At 43.1% G+C, this 20398-nt stretch overlaps 1 protein-coding gene across 2 annotated transcripts in view; it reads right to left on the bottom strand.

Annotated features, from left to right (window-relative positions):
• SH3KBP1 (SH3 domain containing kinase binding protein 1) overlaps nt 1–20398 on the bottom strand; it is a 1226118-nt gene that overhangs the window by 469404 nt on the left and 736316 nt on the right. For both annotated transcript variants that reach the window (XM_085622521.1, XM_085622520.1), the window contains one exon: nt 9495–9700. In XM_085622521.1, the coding sequence (XP_085478647.1) occupies nt 9495–9700 (206 nt within the window). The remainder of the gene's footprint in view (nt 1–9494; nt 9701–20398) is intronic.

Below are 20398 nucleotides of genomic sequence, written 5' to 3'. Positions count from 1 at the left end.
ACGACGCAGTCCTCCTGGCGAGGACTCCAAGGGGCTTACAACTTCTTCTCAACTCATTCGCCTATTTTATGGAGGAGCTGGACTTATCAGTGAATCATTCCAAGTCATACATTATCCAAGTGGGCCCTGGTAAGGTGAAGGCAAAGCAGCCCATTTTAAAATTTGGACATTCGTCAATACCTAAAACCAACGTTTTCTCCTACTTGGGAAGACTCCCTGAGCTGGTGCCCCCTGATTAACCGCAAGAAAGAGGACTTAGTGAAAGCATCAGCAGCCGTTTTTAACTCTGCCAGCAGAGTGGGAGGGAAGCCAATAGCAGCCCTCCTGAAGATTTCCAAGCAAAATATATCTCTAAGGATAGGTATGGGAGTGAGATATGGGGTCATATCAAACTTAGGGCCGTGCAGAGCACCGAGAACTCATTTTTGCAAAGACTTCTCTCTGTTCCGCAATGTACTCCATCTTATGTTGTTCACGAGGAATTGGGGATGTCTTTCCTTGCTGATGATCTAGCTTTCCGTCCTTTGTTCTTGTGGCTCAAAATGTGGTCAAAGCAGGAGAACACACAAAGACATCATACGGGATTGTTTTACACTTGATTACGCTTCACGTATTCAATGGCTCCAGCACATAAGAGTCGGCCTCGCCAGGCTAGGAAGAGCAGATCTTTATACAAACCCAGAGTGCATTTGTAAAAGGGACCTTGTTTGGGCCAAGGAGTTTTTTTTTTAGAAACTGTCCCCGTGATAGAGAGGCTAAAGAGCTGTGTAAACCGAGTGTGCGAAAATATGTCATAGTGGAACTTCTTTCCAGTGATACTGTTCTGTACACTCCTAATTTTTTACGAGAAGCCATTAGATTTAGCAAAACCTGCAACTAATATTTGTATTGCATATCATGTATTTTATCTTGTGTCTTGACTATTCGGATCTTAGTATATTTGTGATTTTATAACCTGTATGATGGTTCCTTGCAGGCTGTTTTGACTTTTATGGTTTTACACTTAAAGCCGAATAAAGTTTCTTGATGATGATGAAATACAAACATTACACTTAGGTGCAGAAGTGACAGAAGCTGATACAAAGAACAACAGTGTATGGATATATGCTCTTGCAGACAAAATTTACTACTTCTGAAAATGTGTGGCATGTACGTATGCTATGAGGTGTGGTACCAGAATATCATAGTCAGAAAATCGTCTGAGATAAATATTGTGTCCTAAATATCTGTTATAAAAATATCATCAAACTGGAGTTAATAGAAATTCTACACCCCAAAGAACAAATTATTTGTACATGTTGTGTAGGACACGACATTTATGTATACTTATATTGTGACCATAACCATGGTATGTATAAGTGGCAAATTTTATGCAGCCAAAAGTTTGGAGATGTTCGTAGGAGAATGGGTGTCTTCAAGTTAGTAGACATTGGGAATACGCCGACCACAGACCATGTCAAAAGGTATTATTACCAATGGTTTTCACATCCAATTAATCTTACACTGAAGATTATCAAAATAAACTAATTAGCGCATCCAAAGGCAACAGTAAACTAAACAGTCTGTTGCATCTATGTCAATATATGTTATTATAGAGCAGGATATGTTTTCACACAATTCATTGTAAATGGCATGCATCTTCAAGATGCCCTGATGGAAGAACCATGCTGCAGGTCTCATGTCTTATATAAAAAGATACATTCATTGTTCATTTGGATCTCAGGAACAATGATGACCATTTATTTAAAACTAAATCCCAAATGTAAATTGGTTAGCTGAAGTAAATACATGTGGTATTCACATATGTAATTGTCGGACCTCCCATACATCTTAACAACCCTTCCTACGTAATATGACGGCTAAAGCTTCACAGTGAATACACAATATTCTGGAAGAGAGAAACTGAGCGGGGCTTATTGTCCAATATCATTTCCAGATAAAAACAAAAAGTCTATCCCCAAAAAAGCGATGGTATGAATCTGTCGCTTACTTTCCAGTATTTATTCCATCAAGATTCAGATCCTAAATTCTTCATATTGAGTATAGTTGTGACTTTCAACGTTTATTTAATGTGGGCTCATTTGCTAGATCAAATGACCTCATAAACCATCATGTTTATCACGATTTGGTTATCACATCCTCAGCACAAACAATTATCTTCTCTATGCATACATTATATACTGATCCTCCCAAGCATTTAATATCCTCAAGTAACGTAGATTGATGAGTTGCCCATATGGCACAGCCCTGCTCTGTAGAAACCATACCCTGAATAGCTCTAGACTCACATGTAACTTTTAAGCTGCCAAGGATGTCAACTGTCACACCCGCAAGCCCTGCTCTCCGAGGAGTATCTTGAGTCCAAATAGTGAACGGCCCAGGGTATAATATCTATGCTGATAATTGAAGTATCTAATGTGGTTTCATCAAAGATGTAGGGTTGGGGCTGCCCATACCCAGGTTAACACATCACACCATGCACTGTCATAGCATGGGTGGCATGGGCTGTAAAGCAGGAACACAAAATATGCCCCTTCCCCTCAATGAGTAGCAGAAGGGGTGTACTGCTGCTCTCACACATGTGAGCGCTGCTGCAACTGCAACAGCTGCTCCGGTAATTGCTGGAATAGCTATTTCCCTGCCCCTAATGAACAATTTCATTTTACAGGTTATACATCAGTCACTATTCCATACACTTAAATTTGTCTCAACCAAATTACATTTTCCATTAAATGAAGAGTGTAATAATTTGTTTTCTTAATATGAGAGTTTCCTTTAAAAAAATAAAACTAGAATTGGCAAAGCCAACATTGCCAATGCTTTTAGGCAATGCTTTTAGGGGCATATTTTGCTAGTACTTTTAGTTGATGCTGTTCAGCACCAGCAAAAAAGCATTTTTTAGCAGATGCTGTGCAGCATTGGCAAAAACAAAAGAAAAAGAAGATATGCAAGGATAAGACCACTTGCTTCACCCAAGTCATTTCATAAGCATGAGTATGCATCCCCATGCATATGCACGTCTGCAAAATGACTCACTTACCATTTGTTTTTACCAATCCAACAGACCAGTAAATTAAAAAAAAATAAACTGGAGTAGCTTGAAAAATGTGTTTTTGTTAGGTGGAGGGGGAGGCAGCAATTTAGTATTGCAGCCTCCCCAAAAAATAAAAAAAAGGACAGAGGGGTGAACGGAGAAGCAGGTGGGTAGTAGCAATGGGGAGTCGGTGTAGGATGAAATAAACATAGAGAAAGGTTGGGGAAGGCAAGGAAAATAGCACATGAGAGAGAGAACAACACAGGAGTGGTGGGAGAACCACATGATGCAGAGAGCAACATGGAGCGGAGGGCGGGGAAGTTTTGCAGGAAGTACACAAAGAAGGACAGCAGGACGAGAGAGAGCAACAGAGAATGTGTGGGACAGGTATTTGGTGGCGAGAGAAGCCTTCCAGGATGAGAGCTGGAAAACAAATGCAGTCTCATGTAGTGCTTAAGCAAAAATAAAAAAGTAGATCCCTAAAAGTCAGTGGAAGGATACAAGTTAATCATTTGAAAGGATGGAAAAGAGACTAAGCCACAGGGGAGGGGCAAACACAGGAAGAGGATGGCAAGTCATAGAATAAGAAGCAAGCATATTAGAGTGGCAATAAAGTCAACCAATGGTAATCAGTGGGTGGACTATAAGCCGACTGCGTGGTTTTGGAAAGCTCACAAACAAACAATTTTTCACAACTAGTCCGTTTGCGCTGTCCAGTAGGCAAGACCTAAGACATTATAGAAGAGCACTTAGAATGATTTCTAGTTTATTTACAAATTTACCAGTTGTTCTGCCTAGAAAGCTCTAAGCAAAATATTTACAGTGTAAAATCCAGAATGTTCTTGATTTGTTACATTATTTTTCTTTTGCAAGGGTAAAATGCTCTGACCCCTTGCAACAGGGCTGCCCCTTGCTCTCTACTTGGCTGTGCCACAAGCAGATCGATACATTCTCATATTTAAAAAAAGCCTATCATGTAAAGCCTAAACTTCATAATTTCACTGTCAACCTGTAGTGTCTATAGCAAGCCACAAAACTCTTATCCATGAGAAATTGAACAATACAATTTCCCATCCAGAATGTTTGCCCGGTCTGGTGACTCAGTAGACTGATGGATCCACAACAGGAATCTGTATTTTATATCATGGTAACAGGTCTGAATCCCAGCAAGTTTACTCAGCATTTCATACTTAAGATGTAAGTAAAATGAATACCACTGAGATGGGTAACAGTAAAGATGGACAGTCAAGAGAGTCAACAAAATCCTTGGGGTGAATGACCTACCTACAAATACGCTTGTTATATTTAATAACGTTTGTGGTATATAGTAATTTTTATGATTCTCACTCACACCGGCTTCCCCCTTTTCCAAAGCCCAGTCTAAATATGGTATTGAGCTTGTTCTAGAATTAACCCTTGCAGCCTAATGAGCTGCTTCAAATGTTGATCAATTTTGGTTTTGAAAATCTGCAGTGATCCCTGCCTCCATTGGATGAGCTCGGGCTTGATTTAACTGTTGGTTAGGTTCAGGAGATTATTTGTTCCGCACACTTTTGGGATGTTTAGGGCCTGACTATAACGCACACATAACTCTATCAGCCCTTGAAGAAAAATGTAATGTTGTTTTTCTATATATGTTATCTTGGGGGTCCCTGACCAATAGTATAATGCCCTTGCCACTGTTTTTATATATTGCCTATGCTCCTTTATATCTGTAATTATGTATATAGGATCAGTATTCCCATGATTGCTCCTTCTGACCTGTGATATACTGTTAATTTATATAAAGTAAGTTGATGATCTTGGGCCTTTTAAGAGCTGTAGAAGACCTATCCAAAAGGACTAACAAAATAAATAATAAATCTGGCCACTTGACTAAATACGTACCCTGTAGCGCTCTGCAAAGAACATATTCTACAATACTCTTCAATTCAATTTCTGAGATCAATATTTGGAAATTCTGGCAATAGGCAATGGACTTATGCTTCTGATCCAGCAAATTATGTCTCCTACCTATCTGCTTCTCTATTTCTCCAAGTATAAGACTCCTACTAGTCACTATGTCTGACAGCTGAAGTCCGCATACTACGCCATTTTCAAAAGAACAACCATATTTGAATTTTAAGCTTAGCCGCAAATTGCCATCAGTCTGAATATATATGTTAAACAGGTAATTGTGGTAGAAATCAACCCTGCCATGCATGTTTGAGTTCTTATGGCACAAAGGGCAAACACTATGTAAATATTTCTTAAACTCTGTGCAAGGTAAATATTGCTTGTTCTACCAGCTTAGCGTACAGTAATGTACCGAGGAGGATGGAGGAGAGACGGAGGTTGCCTCTCCTCCATCCTCCTCAGCCGACGCAGAAAACACACAGGCTACCAGACTCCCCTAAGCCAATCACAATGCTGCTATCTTCAGCATGACAGCAGAGTCGTGATTGGTCAGAGTGGCCTGGTTCGGCGCTCCAACAGGTAGTGGGAACCTTTGAATATTCTCCACCTGGCACTGCAATACAGCCGGGTGGAGAACGTGCGAAGTGTACATGTCCTTTTGACAAGCCCACGACGGCCAACCAAACGATCATGCACGCTTAGAAAGTTCCCACCACTCCTCTTCCCCTGCTATGTCGGCAGTCTAGTCCAGCCCCGCCCTGCACCCCACCTAAAAGAAACACAACAGAGCCAGAATTGAAAAATAAAATGATAATTACATGGGGTTATCATTTTATTTCTCCTGTGGGGCAATGCTCTTCCACCTTAACGGAAGAGCCGCCACTGATTAATTTTCCAATTCCTGGTGCATGAGTGCCACCAATTAGGCTAAAAAGTAATACAGAGCATTTGGATAACATGGCAGAACTAGCATACTATAAATAATCTGGTAAGCATGTATGCCTCTTCCAGCACATTTGCTGCTGTATCTAATATTTATACGTAAAGAGTGAAATTCCCAGGCCCGCATCAAAGCCAGTAGCCCTGTGGCGTGTAGTTGACATTTGTAACGAGCACGAGGTTTACTATCTAACCAAATTTACACACAACAGCTTGGTAACCTCTTGACAGGCTTAGTCGAAATCCCAATCTCATAGACTCCACAGCCCCATGCTTACTCACAGCGATTCATTTGTAAAAATATATAGATGCAAGGGTCCCAAAAATTTTCTTAAGAGATGTGACTGGTGCTGATGAATAACTGGGTTGCCGGGTACCAAGGATGCCGAGTCTTGATTCCACTTGGTGCCTCTTCCTTCCATCACCCTATGCTTCCGGTCTCCTTATCTCATTCTTGCACTTTTTCATGACAACTTTCACCCTTTTTTTTTTTACAGTTTTCAGGTCATTCTCCTTCTCTTTCCCTTTGTTTTATCAATTTTATTTCTCTATTTTACTGTATTTTATGGCTGGATGCCACTTTTCTGCTTTGCATTATGTACATAGCTACAAGATTGGGCATTTATTTTTTAAATATGCTTTGATGCTTGTCTCTTTTATGGCTATTGGCCGAAATAAAGAGTATTGACTGACTGACTTTCCCTTTTCTGCACTTCTCGCTCTGCGTCAAAGTCTAATGATGACATCTCTTCAACTGAGTGCACAAACTAAGCATTGCTATCTGATATAAAACATTAAGGTGGGGTTGTATGGGGCGACCTGTATTCTTTTGCCATTTAGAAATAGCAACAGTACATTGAACCTAAGCAAGTAGATTATGATGATGTGTCATTACTCTTACTCGAGTAATCTGTAGGGTTCACAAAGAATGTGGTTCTGACTCCCCGCAAGTGTCCAGCCCCAATGCACCAGTGGTCACCGCCAATTAGGAGAATGGAGGGCGCACGAAGATGACCTTGGCGCACGAAGATGACCTTTCGCACAAGGTTAAGCACATTTGTTGTAACTCACAGAGGCGAATACATAAGTAGACACAGGAGTATCATTTGTATATGTAACATTGGCATGGAAATGTATCACACTACATTTATTTATTCAATAAGATCAATACATTTAAGATTAATACATTGCTAGACAACTAGGCTTTTCAGAAGTAAACCGGTGAGAATCCCTTGATACACATTGGATAAGAAGCAGGTTCAGTCTATGCCTTCTGGTCTTCTTGCTAAACTAATAACCATTCAATTTGGAGATTCTCCTAGGATGACCACCATCCTCCAGGTCATTCCAGACACAGTGGCCCGTCCTGGGCCTCTGGGGATAACTTAATGAAATTTGGATGTTGCAGACTTTTTTTGCTCTCTTTGAACTAATTTGACTAACACATCTGGAAAAACAATGACTGTTGAGGGTCAAGTGTTCATGACTGGAGACAGTGTTGCTAAAGACCTGGAGTGAGCTGTCCACTCTAGACCCTAATAGAAAAAAAACAGTCTTGCTGTGGTTTTATTTATGGATGTTTCTAAGAGTTGAGAAAAGGGCTGGAAACGCAGGGATTCAAAATCAGAGAAACTGGATTTCCAAAAGGCCTAGCAACTGATGTTAGATGGAAAAAGCCTTTTAGATATGTCTCAAGAAGTCAATTTGAATAAAAGATACTGGAGAATGTCCTTTTGTTGTGGAAATGAGAAACCATATTAATTGCAGCTTGAATGGCCTGATGAATTCTTTGGCAGCAGAAACAGAATGTGACATTATTGAAAGTGGTAGAGTCCTACAAAACATTTTCCTTTTTAGGAAAATCTGAACTAACGCCTACTTTACTAACTATAATTTGTAATTTAAAAAATTACCTTATGTTACCTACCACTTTTAATGAACCTCTTGTGTGGCTTCTTGAAAGCAACAGCTCATCTGCTAAAAGCACTGGCAAAGCGAAAATGCCTGATGGTGGCTGCCAGCCATTCTGCTTTATCAATTCTTGTTATGTCATCGTTTTTGTAAAACATTATTTCTGAGAAAAGTTTGGGCCCCTCCAATATAAAAAATAAACATTGGCTCAAAGCAGAAATATCTTTGTTCTCACAAAGCACACTTCGCCATAGCAGTCCCTGGTACTGAAGGGAACTACTTTGTGAGGATGTGTTCTTTGTGAAAGTGCAAAAGGCATTTAGCCAGTGACTGAAGTCACAGAGACTTTTAGCCAGTGACTGAAGTGGGCCAACCCATTTTCCCTTGCTGTATCCTGAAATGGGCAGAATAAAACTGTCAATGATACAACTGAAGAGGGCTGGCTGACAGTCTCTATAAATATATATTTATATATAATATTTTAGTAAAATCAAAGGCCTAAAAACATTTTTTTGGCCCCAATGATACAAATCAGCTCTCTTCTCTCCTCATCTCAGATGTACTTTCAGCAATTTGTCCTGGCAGGGGCTAAGATGGCCTGCATCGGAGGAGATGCTCCCTTCTAAGATTTTCTGGCATTTGTGATTTATAATAATGGAAATGCAAACCATCTGTTACATCTGCTCCTTGTGTTAGTCTCATTGGAACCTACTCAAGATCCATTGACCTCTACTCTGGCTCGTTTCACACTGTATGTACCAATGTTACAGAACACAGCATCACGATAATCCTAACACAGGTCAACCATCTTGCCTTTGGAAAAGCAATCTTAAGACTTGTATTTTTGAGCTCTAGTTGCAATTGGCTGCAGAATGTGCCTAGTGGTGATGCTTTCATAGCGCCACACCGAATGCCTAATTTGTGAAAGAAAGTGTGCCGGCACCCAAGCTCTGCTCGGAAGCCCGAAACCAGTGCAATTAAATCTCAGTGTGCCAAACACCAAGGCTTGTAGTCTTAAATCTACCTCATGCCTCTTCAATCCACTACAGGCAGTCATTGCCCCAGTAGTTTACCGAAACTTGATGGACCTCTCCCGGCAAAGTCTGAAACTCTCAGGCCAGGTACCTGCCAGTATCGAAGGAGGTCCCCTGAGATCAGGGACCCCCCACACCTGGGCTTCGGGGGCTTTTGTTACGCCACTGCCTGCCCCTTTATCACACTCTTGCAGGTTCCTACTTTCTCAATTTGTGACGGTTTTTCCATCTTTCTCTCCCCCCGTTTTCAAGATCTTTGTATTATCTCTCTCTTGCACTCAGTAAACATATCATGTGGAAAAATGCTGTTACCCATAAATAAGTCCTGGTGGCCCCCACCGGCTCAAATTAAACACTGGTCATACCATACAAGTCTCTTATTTAGTCAAATCACCTCCTAATGCCCCAGAGAACCTCAGCAGTACAATTGAGCACTACCAGTCTTAACAGGCATGAAGCAAAACTGAATAATTTTGTATGGGAGCACATGTGCAACTGGGTTCAAAGCATTGGGCAAGATATTACAAATTGTATGTCTGTGCGTAAGATGACATTTGCTTCTTCAAAAAAGTAAAGAGCTATTAAAAAATAAAAATTGAGAACAAATGGCACTAGAGTCTTTAAGAATACACAGACATTTTCAACCACCTTAAATGTAATACTAAGAAATAAGCACATACCTTTTCAGGTGGAAGCATGTCGTTGTCTACCTCTATGGACCTTGGCCTCAGCTTGATTGGTCGATCTTTAAAAATATCCCCAAAGCCAAATCCTCGGATCTTCTTGGGCTGGTTTCTTTCACCCGTCAATGTCCCATTGGCCCCATCTGATTTTGTGCTGCTCGAATCACCGCCATCACTCTCTGATCCGGTAGCATCCTTTGCACCTGCCAAACAAATTAATATAAGGAAATCTGTTTTACTGTAACCGCAAAAATCCAAAGTTTACAGGCTTGCATCCAGCAGTAATCTGATGTGCCAATAAGTGACATCCAAGTCAACATCACCTAATCTGCTCAACTTTATTAAATATTTCAAAGTTTGAACAGAGCATTAGATAGGGTTAGCTATTTAGAAGAAGGATAAGAGTGAGAATGAGAATGAGCATACAGAGCCTCGTAGTTGCCAAGGAAGGGTTCTTCAAATAATTTAGCTGGGATGGCTCCTCCGTTGGAGCAGAAGAACGTCGCCCCACTTAAAATTCCCCCAAAATCCTGAAAAAAGAAATGGTAATTTATTACCATTTTATTTTTCATCCCTGTCCGAGCCGAGCACCAGGACAGGGGCGGTGGTGCTGCTAATTGACAGCAGCAGGGAGGAGGGTGGGCTGTCCTTGTTTAAACTGCACATGTCTTTTTGGCCACCATCTTGCGACGGCCAACCACACATGCACACTTTTTAAACATCTCTAATCCAGCTTTCTTAAGACAGCTGGGTTAGAGCAAGTGCAAACCTCTGGAGCACTCAGGAGCACCGAGTGAGGCTACTCCCTCCAATCAGGGCGCTGCTCTCACGTTGCATGAAAGCTGCGTCCTGATTGTTCAAGGGAGTTGCTGCATCCAGTTCCGGCAGTGAGAAGAGGACCGGAGCGGAGTACATCATGTTCAGGTAATTATTTTATTAATTCTTATTTTATTTTGCATGCCCTCCCACCCCCTGTAGATTACACTGTATTTAGGGTCTTTTCAACAAGGATCTTCTCCTGTCAGAACTTTTGTTGGAGTCATTACAATATGCATAACAATTCAAAGGGGAAACATTAAGACCCTGTCGTCCTTCACAGTAAAACTCCTCCCTGTGATTAACTGCTTTACCTCAACTCCGCATCACTTTCCTTAATCCCTCCCTATCAATGCCTCACTACTGTTGCAGCTCCTTGTTGCTTCTCCTTCAAAGTCTATGCTATTCTGCCTTCACAATCTCCTTCTCTGTGTTAATGCTCCTCACCCGTGTCTCCACCAATTACCTGTAGAAAAGGCTGGCTCTTAAAGCGATGGAGGAGAGAGAGAGAATTGCAACGTTATATCCACACTTTGCCAACAAGATGGCAAACAAAGAAAGCGCCCTCGAACTGGGCAAAACGAGGGGCATTTCACCCCTTGCATACAGCCGTTCACTGGGTGGTGAAGACTTCAGCATAAGGCACAGAGCTTTAGAGGCATGAAGATTAAAGAATTTGTATTGGGTTTTATCAACAGTAGACAATAGCAATTGTAGTAGGATGAGACAATAACAAATGATCAACTGTATACAATACTCAGCGTGCCAGAAAGCTCAACGGCACAAAATAATACTAGACCATAAGCCAAGAGCCTCTGCTCTAAGAAAAAATGGTGGCACAGTATGATTCATGGCCCAAACAGGCAGCCACAAAGAGAACACTATTTCTGGTCCGCTTTAACCAGTCCTTCATTCTCCACAGCCCTGAGAACGGCGTATGGCTGTTCCTGGCCCACCAGGGCAGTCTCCCTAATGCATAGTAATTTGCATTTTCTGTCTTTCATCTGCGCCCTCCTGTTGCATCCATCAATTCCCGAACTGGTCAGTTCCTTCGCTGAGCTAGCTTGTGACAGACTGAGTTACACATGTTGATCTCAACTTAGCAGCCAACTGCCACTACCGAGGGAGATAGACCAGTTCCTGAAAGCAGGCCACATTCTGTTTACCAGTGGCCTTTTGTCCGGCTCTCCCCGCTGCCTCAGCTGGCATTCAGTCAGAAAGCACCTTTGCTCAAATAGTCAAGCACTCCCTTCCACCTATAGGGCACAGTGTAGCCCTTACATGGCCATGGCTCTCCTTACACATGCCCCATCCTTCATTTCAGTGCCACTGCTCCTAACAGCTGGAATTTATGACTTACCAGTGCTGCTGTCCCTTGCTTTCTGTGGCCTTAGAAAACGCCATTCAGACTTACCATCTCAATTGGGCAGTACTCGCCAATGCCGTACGTACCTAAACATAGTATACTCTGTTACATTTTGTTCTAGCTAGGGCCTCACTCTCCCTCCCCATGCTGCCTGGGGACCTGCCTTATCACCAACAGTTCCCATCCCCACAGGGTCATTATGCGACATATCATGGACACGCCAGCCAGTCGCAGTAGGCCCACTCCCTCAGGATGCTTTCTTTCTCACCCAGCACCCTTCCCTGCCTAATTACCCAGCTCTGCCCCAATTGACTCCCTATGGACACTTTTGATTGTCTGGAATGTTGTAGCCTGCCAATTTTTAGTCACTCATTTTCTCCCTCATCGGGAACTTTGAAGGGCATTGGATGACCTATAACCTTTGAAAAGTACTGATACCAATCGTTGAAGCCTCTGCGCTCAGCAGTTTGCCTGGCAATGCTCCTGACCAAACAACTTCTCTCCTCCCAGGTGCACATATAGTGATCACCTGGAAAATGTAATTATATCACATCCTTAAAACCCAGATGATTGTGTCCATCGTGGGAGAGTTCCCTTCTGCTAAACCTAATGTAGAAAGCGAAGAAGAACTAAATGTGGCACAAAAAGGAAATACAGGCACTAGCAGCATTCAGGCATCGCCATAAAATACATTACTGATGGTATGCAAATACATTACCTAAAATGACTAAATGATGGTTGATCTTACTGTTATTTTTAACAAGCTTTAAAAAAAATAAAAAACACTTCCCTTTCTCTACAATTAAAAAACACCACGCAAAATCCAATCTACCTACTTCTCATTCCAATTTCCCAATATGGGGGGTCATTAGGTTGGTATGCGCACTTTAGTCCGCCCGCCACCCTAGCGGCAACGGGACCGCCCGCCTGCCACGCGGCGGTCCCACCACCCTAATTATGATGCGACTGCCACCGCGGCGGTCGCATCTGGCGATTCAACATTGCGGCGGGTGCTGCTGGCTGCAGCACCCGCAACAATGGTGAAATGCCATGTTGTGCATTTCCATGCACAACGTGGCAGGCACCACGCAGTGCCTGCCACCTTGTGCATTGACATGCAGGGGGGTACCATAGGTACCCCACAAGTGCACCACCCCCCTGGGGCCCCGCAACGGGTCCCCTAGACAAGTCCTCACCAGCCTTTCCATGGCATCATCGCCGCCATGGAAAGGCCTTTGTAAACCAACATCATAATATGGATGGCGGTGCCTGCTAAGCACCGCCACCATATATGTGCCCGAGGTCTGCCAGGTCGGCAATCGTAACGATTGCCGACCGGCAGAAAAGTGGCGGATGGACTTTCCGACCACCGCGATACCCACCACCATCTTAATATGGCCGTGGGTAATTCATGTCACGATGGCGGGCGGATCGCCACCGCCAGGCCAGCGGTGACGATCTGCCCGCCATCGTAATCAGCCCATGAAACAAACACAAACTTCTTAGTGGACCAGGTACTCAACACACAGAAAGATCATGCTTGAAAGCCTAAACATGAGACCAATCAGGCACTTTGCAATGACAAACAAACACTCACATGGTCTGCCTTGTACAGTCAAAATACAGGTACATGTCCCCACCAAGACTAATTAGAAGTGAAAAAGCACAATCACAAGCCATAAGAATAAACATTTCAACAGATCCATTAAACTCAATCATAGGTATATCCAACTAACAGCCTAATTGGCTTAGCACCCAGAAACACTCAAACCCACACAGTAGCCTCTCCTCAGTGGACAGCCAAAGGCCATTTCACCCATTTGTCACGGCCTGTGCCCCCAGAAGTCTTACCCACAATCCTCAGACAAGCTACCAAATGAAAGCAAGGGTAACATGTTTTCACTTTATTTGCCCCATAAGGTGAAGCACAGAAGGACCAAGTTAAAACATCACAAATGGCATTATCACTCAGAACCATAAACTCTTATTGCTGATCACTGTAAAGGCTGTGAAAAACAGAACTTCTCTTTCCCACTCCGACTAACCATCTTGGGTAGGGGCTCTAATAGCTGAATATTCCACCCAGTACTTAATTTATAAATATATAAGTGCCAGGGCCCTTGTGAGGGGAACACAGCAGCTTGCACCACCCATGGCGCTACTACTGACAATTCAGACTTTTTATACATAAAAAATGAGAAATACCTGCCACCCAAGCTATTTTTCGACCTTTGGGTGGCAGATATTAGTCACTTCAATGTATATAGAATTAATAAAAAACTGTTGTTGTGTTCACCACAAAATTGGAAAACAGCGCCACTATGTGGCTGGCTGTCATGAGTCCTGGTGTTGACAATTAAGTGCCGGTGCTGAGCACTGGAAATCACTGGCTCAAATTAAGCACTGATTCCACCTGTATCCCACAAACCTACCAGCAGTGGAACTTATTCAATCACTACAAACAAAATGTATGCTTCGCAGGTTGACTTTTAATATATTCAACATTATTAATGTTATAGTACATGACCAACAAGGATCTTAGAAGCTTTCCATCAATCCATGCATTTATCCAAACATTTGTCCAAGTGTCCCACCAACACCTCCTGGCCATCAATCCCATCCGGGTTGTTGAGAAGGACTCTATCCACTGTGACTAAGAGTCCTCACTGTATCTCCCTCTTGAGATCTACACAACCAGCTTTAGGGGACTTAGCCAAGTCTACCATCAATTTTGATTCGCAGCACCATGGCAAACCCAGCAGCTCAGCAAACAAATCTGACATCGGTCAGTACCCCTCAGTAGATAGGTCAAAAGGTCTGCCTGAGCGGACATTCTCTCCATATTCTCTCAAAAAAGGCAAGCACTGTGCAAAACCTTGTACCCCCAGTTCCTCTTCACCAAAGTCAGATCCTACACTTGAAATTTCAACAAACTTCACAAGAGCTTTCTCCAACAGTCAAGCACTCTAGCAACATCAATGGAACTGTCCCAGACTGTCCCCATAACATCCTTATCATCACTAAAAGTCATTCTGTAGGAGTTACCTGGCCTCTGCTTCAAGTGCTTTGAATGTCGCTTGTGAAGTGTATCAATGGAAAAGATTCCTATTACACTTGCGCCACGCTTACAGACCTTCTTGATCTGGCGTAATCATCCTTGACATCTAAAATGCGCTTTTTCCTCTTGGATATCTTAAATGTTGCAGCAGACAATCAATTTGGATGCATATGCACAAGGAGTGGTCGACGAAAGGAACCATCCTACTCCGACAGCCAATCACACCCTTAACATCGTATGCTCTCAAATATTAAACATCATGGTATGTAACAATTTCCCTCTGCTCTTGTCAGACATGATTGTCATCATAGTCTTCATACTGAGAAATCTACACTCTGAGATGCCCTGCTTTTCCCCAACCTGCCTTATCTTGGTCAGTAACATAAGTATCATCAATGCAGATGCCCTTCTCCAAGCTTTTCCAAACGTCACTTCCAGCAGACGTGTTCCCAACAGGGCTGGACAGGTCATGGCGGGAAACAGGTGTTTTCCCAGTGAGGCGGAAGAGTGGGGGCCAGTTTTGTTACTGGTGGGCAGTTTTCCAGCAGTGCTCCCCTGTGACGGTAGCGGTGCTTCTTACTAGCAAGCTAACCCCCCACGCGACCGGGGCTGGTTGAGCAGATTGCCAGGGCTGATTGCTGTTCCCTGTCTGGCCGTGGTAGTCAATCAAATACAGGATCCCACTGGGAACTGTCAACTTTGAATGATCTCCTGGCACACTTCTAGGATAAAATAGACACTTCCCTGGCTAACGTTCCGCCAATGACAGTCCGCCGCTGCGAAACAGGAAGAAACTGAAAACTGTATGGTGTATTCTCTATAATGTGACAACATTAAGCAGTGGAAAAATAAATACTTTGTGGTTCTTTGCGAAGATGTGCTAATAGCCTGCTGAATCACTTCTATGTCTTATGTATCTACTTCAAATCCTAGGCTGTAGCATTATGGCTTCTAATAGCTGACATATTAACAAATCCAATCCAATCCAATATTTCTTTATTTCGGTTATTCACCATAAAAGAACAGCACAAGTATATACAGACAGAGGCCTAAGGTTGGAGTGCCCCCAGAGTTCAGCCCCATATAGGGCGGCACTCCCGGCCTGGGTTTTGTATATCTCCATAATCGGGCTCATTGGTTTCTGGAATGTTTCCCTAAAGAACTTGGCCAGGCCACCTATAGTCTGTGTCAGTTTGAGATAATATTTGCTAATTTGAGCCCCCCCAAGTCATATTCTGTGTAAGAGTAAGACCCAAATAATCAAATACAGAGACCTGCTCCAAAGAGATACCTTTCAAGTGTGGGTTTGGGCGTGTACATTTGCTGGGGTTAAAGATCATATATTTAGTTTTGTTAATGATGATCTCTAGTCCCCTGGTCCTACAAAATTCACAAAACCCATCTAGGATTCTTTGGATGCCCAGACTTAGAGAGAAGTAGGGTGTCATCTGCAAACATCATGGCAGGAATTTGCTTATGTGCGATTTTAGGAGCGTCAGTGTCCTTACAGACTCTCAGCGCATCGATCAAACCGTTGATGTACATGCAGAGCAAGGTGGGGGCAAGCACACATCCCTGTCTGACGACCCTTTTTACAGGGATGGGCTGCGTTAGTTCTCCATTTTTCCCATATCTAATTTGGGCATAATTCTCATTGTGTAGCCTTCTTAAAACATTTAAAGGGTAGGGGGTAATCCCAGCTCGCTTAAGACCCTCCATAAAGCATCTCTGGGTACCAGGTCAAACGCACTCTTCAGGTCAACAAAGACCAGATACAGACTGCCCCCTTCTAAATGGACTGTTTTCCAATAGAGAAGCTGGAGTCTGAAGAGCTGGTCTACTGTTTTTGTTTTTTCCCTGAAGCCAGCCTGCAAGGGGGACAAAATACGGGCAAAGATTTTTTGTGACACATCGATCAAACTGATCGGTCTACAGTTTTCCGGTGACAAAGGGGATACCTTCTTATATACCGGGATGATCTCAGCGCCTAAACAAGTTGCAGGAAGAGCCATTCCCAATAAGATGGCGTTAACAATTGCCCAGAAATAAGGGCCCCAGATCTTGGGTTCAGCCCAATAGAGATCCCCTGGGATCTTCTCCAAACCGCCAGCCTTTCCAGGTACAATTTTATTTAAGGCTTTAAGAAATTCTGTCAGGGTTATCTCAGGAGTGGTATTTACTGGCCCCACGTGTGTTGGGGTTGCTATGATCTGAGTACTCTCTGTACCATCTGGTGGGGCATAAAGAGCTAAGAAATGCTCTCTCCAGCAATCAGCCGCAATATTTGGCTCAAATGCCACTTGGCTATTACTACTACCAGTGGTTACGATGTTCCAGAATTGTTTCATATCTTTAGATTCCAAGGCCAATTTCAGGTTGTCCCACCATGAGGTTTTGGCAGCTGCGATGGTGTTTTTATAATTATGCCTGGCAGCTTTTACTGAGGTGTTGCACTTCGTTTTAATGGCCTTTATTAATGCCTTTTTGGCCACCCTGCAATCTCCACTGAAACAAGATTGCCTAGGTTTCCTACCTCGACCCCCGGTGCACATTGTCCAAAACATCTCCTCCAACTTTGCTGTTATGGATTCATTGATGACAGTAACCTCATCAAGGGACACGGCAAGGTCTCCAGATTTCTCAATCTCTGCTAAAGCCTCAATGTTGGGAGTGATGGAATTGAATAAGAGAGACAATTTTTCCTGCGATTTTTCCACCCAGGCCCACCTAACTTTCCGCCTATTATTTGAGAGGGTCAATCTGTGATCAACACTAGTAGATTTAGCCGATTTATTCCCAGTGGGGGGAAGATAGAGTGTAAGGATTAAGGCATTATAATCGCTGTCTTGCCGCGGACAGGCAACAAAATCTTTAGCCAGGGACCATAACCTGGTTTCAAGAAAGATGTAATCTAAGATAGAGGAATGGCCAGCTCTGTTAAACGTTTTGTTCCCAGGAAAGTCTGAGCCAAAGCGACCATTACAGGCTCGCAAAGAATACTTTAAGCTCAGCGCCTTAATTTGAAGTGCCAATGGTGTCCAGGCCCTAATGGAGGTGATGTTGGTCTCAGGGATTGACCACAGCTCGTCCTCCTCAGTTACTGGTGAACCCGTTAGATCTTTCAGTGGTTCGAATTGACAGTTTATATCGCCTCTCAACATTACTAAAGCATTAGTCGGGAGGCTAACTAACAGATTGTCGAGGTGTTCTAGGGTTGCTGACTCCTGTCCAATGCTAACCGGCCTTAAGTATATGTTGATTAGGGCGATTGTTAACTCTAGTTTAAACGTTAATACAAGGCACAGTATGTCTGGGGAGATGTGCGGCACTAGGGCAATCCTACATCCAAGATGACTCCCAACCCACGTGCATAGCCCACCCAATGGCCTGCCTCGGCCCTTAGTTACTGCCGGTATATGGAATGTAACAAAACCCTTGCGGGATGGGTTCTCCACCAACCAGGTTTCCTGGAACAGGCAGATATCACACATTTCTACAAAGCCCCCCCAATCTAGGCAGTTGAGCTTGTTTTTGATGCCTGCCACGTTCCATGATACAATCTTGAGATCGTTTACTGTGCTGCTGGTAACTAAAATATCCCCCTCAGCAATGATATTTGAGTGGTCTACAATGTCTGGTGGCACTGAAATACCTATGGTGTTTACTTGAAACTCATTCGGAGAATCAAAGGTGAGCGTGGTGGCTACCCCCCAAGCTATGATGCCGATTTCTTCCCTGTTACCATGTGAGTAAATCGGGCTGTGTTGGTGTGTAACAGTGCCAGTTTGTGAGTCCTTACTGGTGATGGGAACTTTAAATCTACCGGTAGTCGTTATATATGTAAGAGGTTTGAGGGGGGCTATTACCCCCAGTGTGAGCATTATCAGTGACTTAGAGGGGTTAATTTCGCGGGGGCTAGGAGGCTACTTCTTAGGGTCCACGATCCTTAACAAAATACGCTCTCTTCCACAAGGAGACTAAGATGGCCACCTGGCCGAGAGTCAGTCCACCTCATCCAGAACCCCATATCTGTTCGCCAGAGGTAAGTTGAAGACATGGGATTGTATTTGAAGGGGACCCTGGCCAGTCGTTAACCGAGTCTGGCGCCATGTATTTTGTCTGGCTCCAGGGTCAGCCCTTTCAACATGGAAAAATGCTGGGGCATACAGGGCGTCTTGCCCTGCCAATGGCCGAGTCTGGCGCCATGTATTGTGTCTAAATAAAAAAACATCCCTGTTGTTAAAGGTGTTTGATGAAACAAATCAAGTGATACACTTTACAAACCAAATTGCGCCTTTCACAAAGCCCCTGATAACCAGCAGTCAGCTGAAATTAATTGACTGAATGACGAGGACCAATTGTCAAGCTTCGTCAAGAGTACCTTTCTCTTCGTCATTGAGAAGCATGGCTTGGGATGTAAGACAAGTGTCCAGTACGAATGAGATACGAGAAGGAATATTCATTGATAAAAGCTGAAATGCTTACCAACAGCACTAATCGGGTAAGCCACGCATGAACATTTGTGCAATAAAGAGGCAGAATATGTGATTTCACATTAAAGTCACCCAGGTTCAAGAGATATATTTAAAGAACTGATCGCTCCCAGGAAGCCAAAGGATCTTCACAGATAATGGCTAACCAATATTTAAAAAATGAAACAAATTGTCATTCTAGCCAGAGAAACACCATCTTTTCAATGTATCCGAATTCAATAACTGCTTTGTAAATTGAGTTATTCGAGAATGGCAAGAAGCCCAGATCACTGCTCATATGAGGACTGAGCCGAGCAATAGGAGGGATAATTTCTTGGCAAGAACATTGGCAGCGCACCCAAAGAGAGAGAGCAGGATCAAAGGACTGGCAAGACAACATTTTTATAAATGAATATAAGCCACTAGTATGCAGCTTTAGGCAGCTTGCCCATCAGTGAGGCAGAGAGAGAGAGAGAGAGAGAAAGAAGCAAAAAGAAAGAGAGAGAAGCAAAAAGAGAGAGACAGAAGCAGAGTGAGAGAAAAAGAAGAAAAGAGAGAGAGAAGCAAAAAGAGAGAGAGAGAAGCAAAAAGAGAGAGAGAGAAGCAAAAAGAGAGAGAGTAGGTGTGTGTGTATTGTTTTATCACCATACTTTATGCCCTTTACTCTCCTTTGAACAGAGTCACAGTACTGAAGTTTTGGTTGTTTGACAAATCGGGGCATCCTGTGGAGGCAAGAAAAAAGGGGCACCAGCAGAGATTAGTCCACCTAACGCTGTGAGGGAAAAGAAGGCACGGGTATGGGAACTAACCATCTTTAGATAAGGTGGTTTGATCCTAATTATTCGAGAGCTTCTAGAGAATTACATACAGCCATTAAAAAGAACCCCAGTAACAACGTTTTAATAAAAAGAAGCTTCGTGCTGAATATAAGACAGCCAGAATGACGAGAAAGAAAGAGCTACGAGAAGAAGCGTGGGCAAATCTGGGTGAGGCATCGAAGAGAAAAGACAGTAATGCTTTCTGGAGAGTGGTGAACGCTCCATTTCTACAGGAGAAGGGGGGCGCTTCTCTTGATTCTCATATAGATGAAACCACATGGCTCCGCCACTTCCAGAGTATTTTTAATGTTGCAAAGGACAACGATACAAATACAATGGATGACGTAATAATAGCCCAACAAGGGATGGAG

The sequence above is a fragment of the Triturus cristatus genome, chromosome 8, assembly GCF_964204655.1.
Source record: "Triturus cristatus chromosome 8, aTriCri1.1, whole genome shotgun sequence".
Lineage (NCBI taxonomy): Eukaryota > Metazoa > Chordata > Amphibia > Caudata > Salamandridae > Triturus > Triturus cristatus.
The sequence above is the reverse complement of the archived record's forward strand: the minus strand, read 5'-3'. Positions and strand labels throughout refer to the sequence as shown.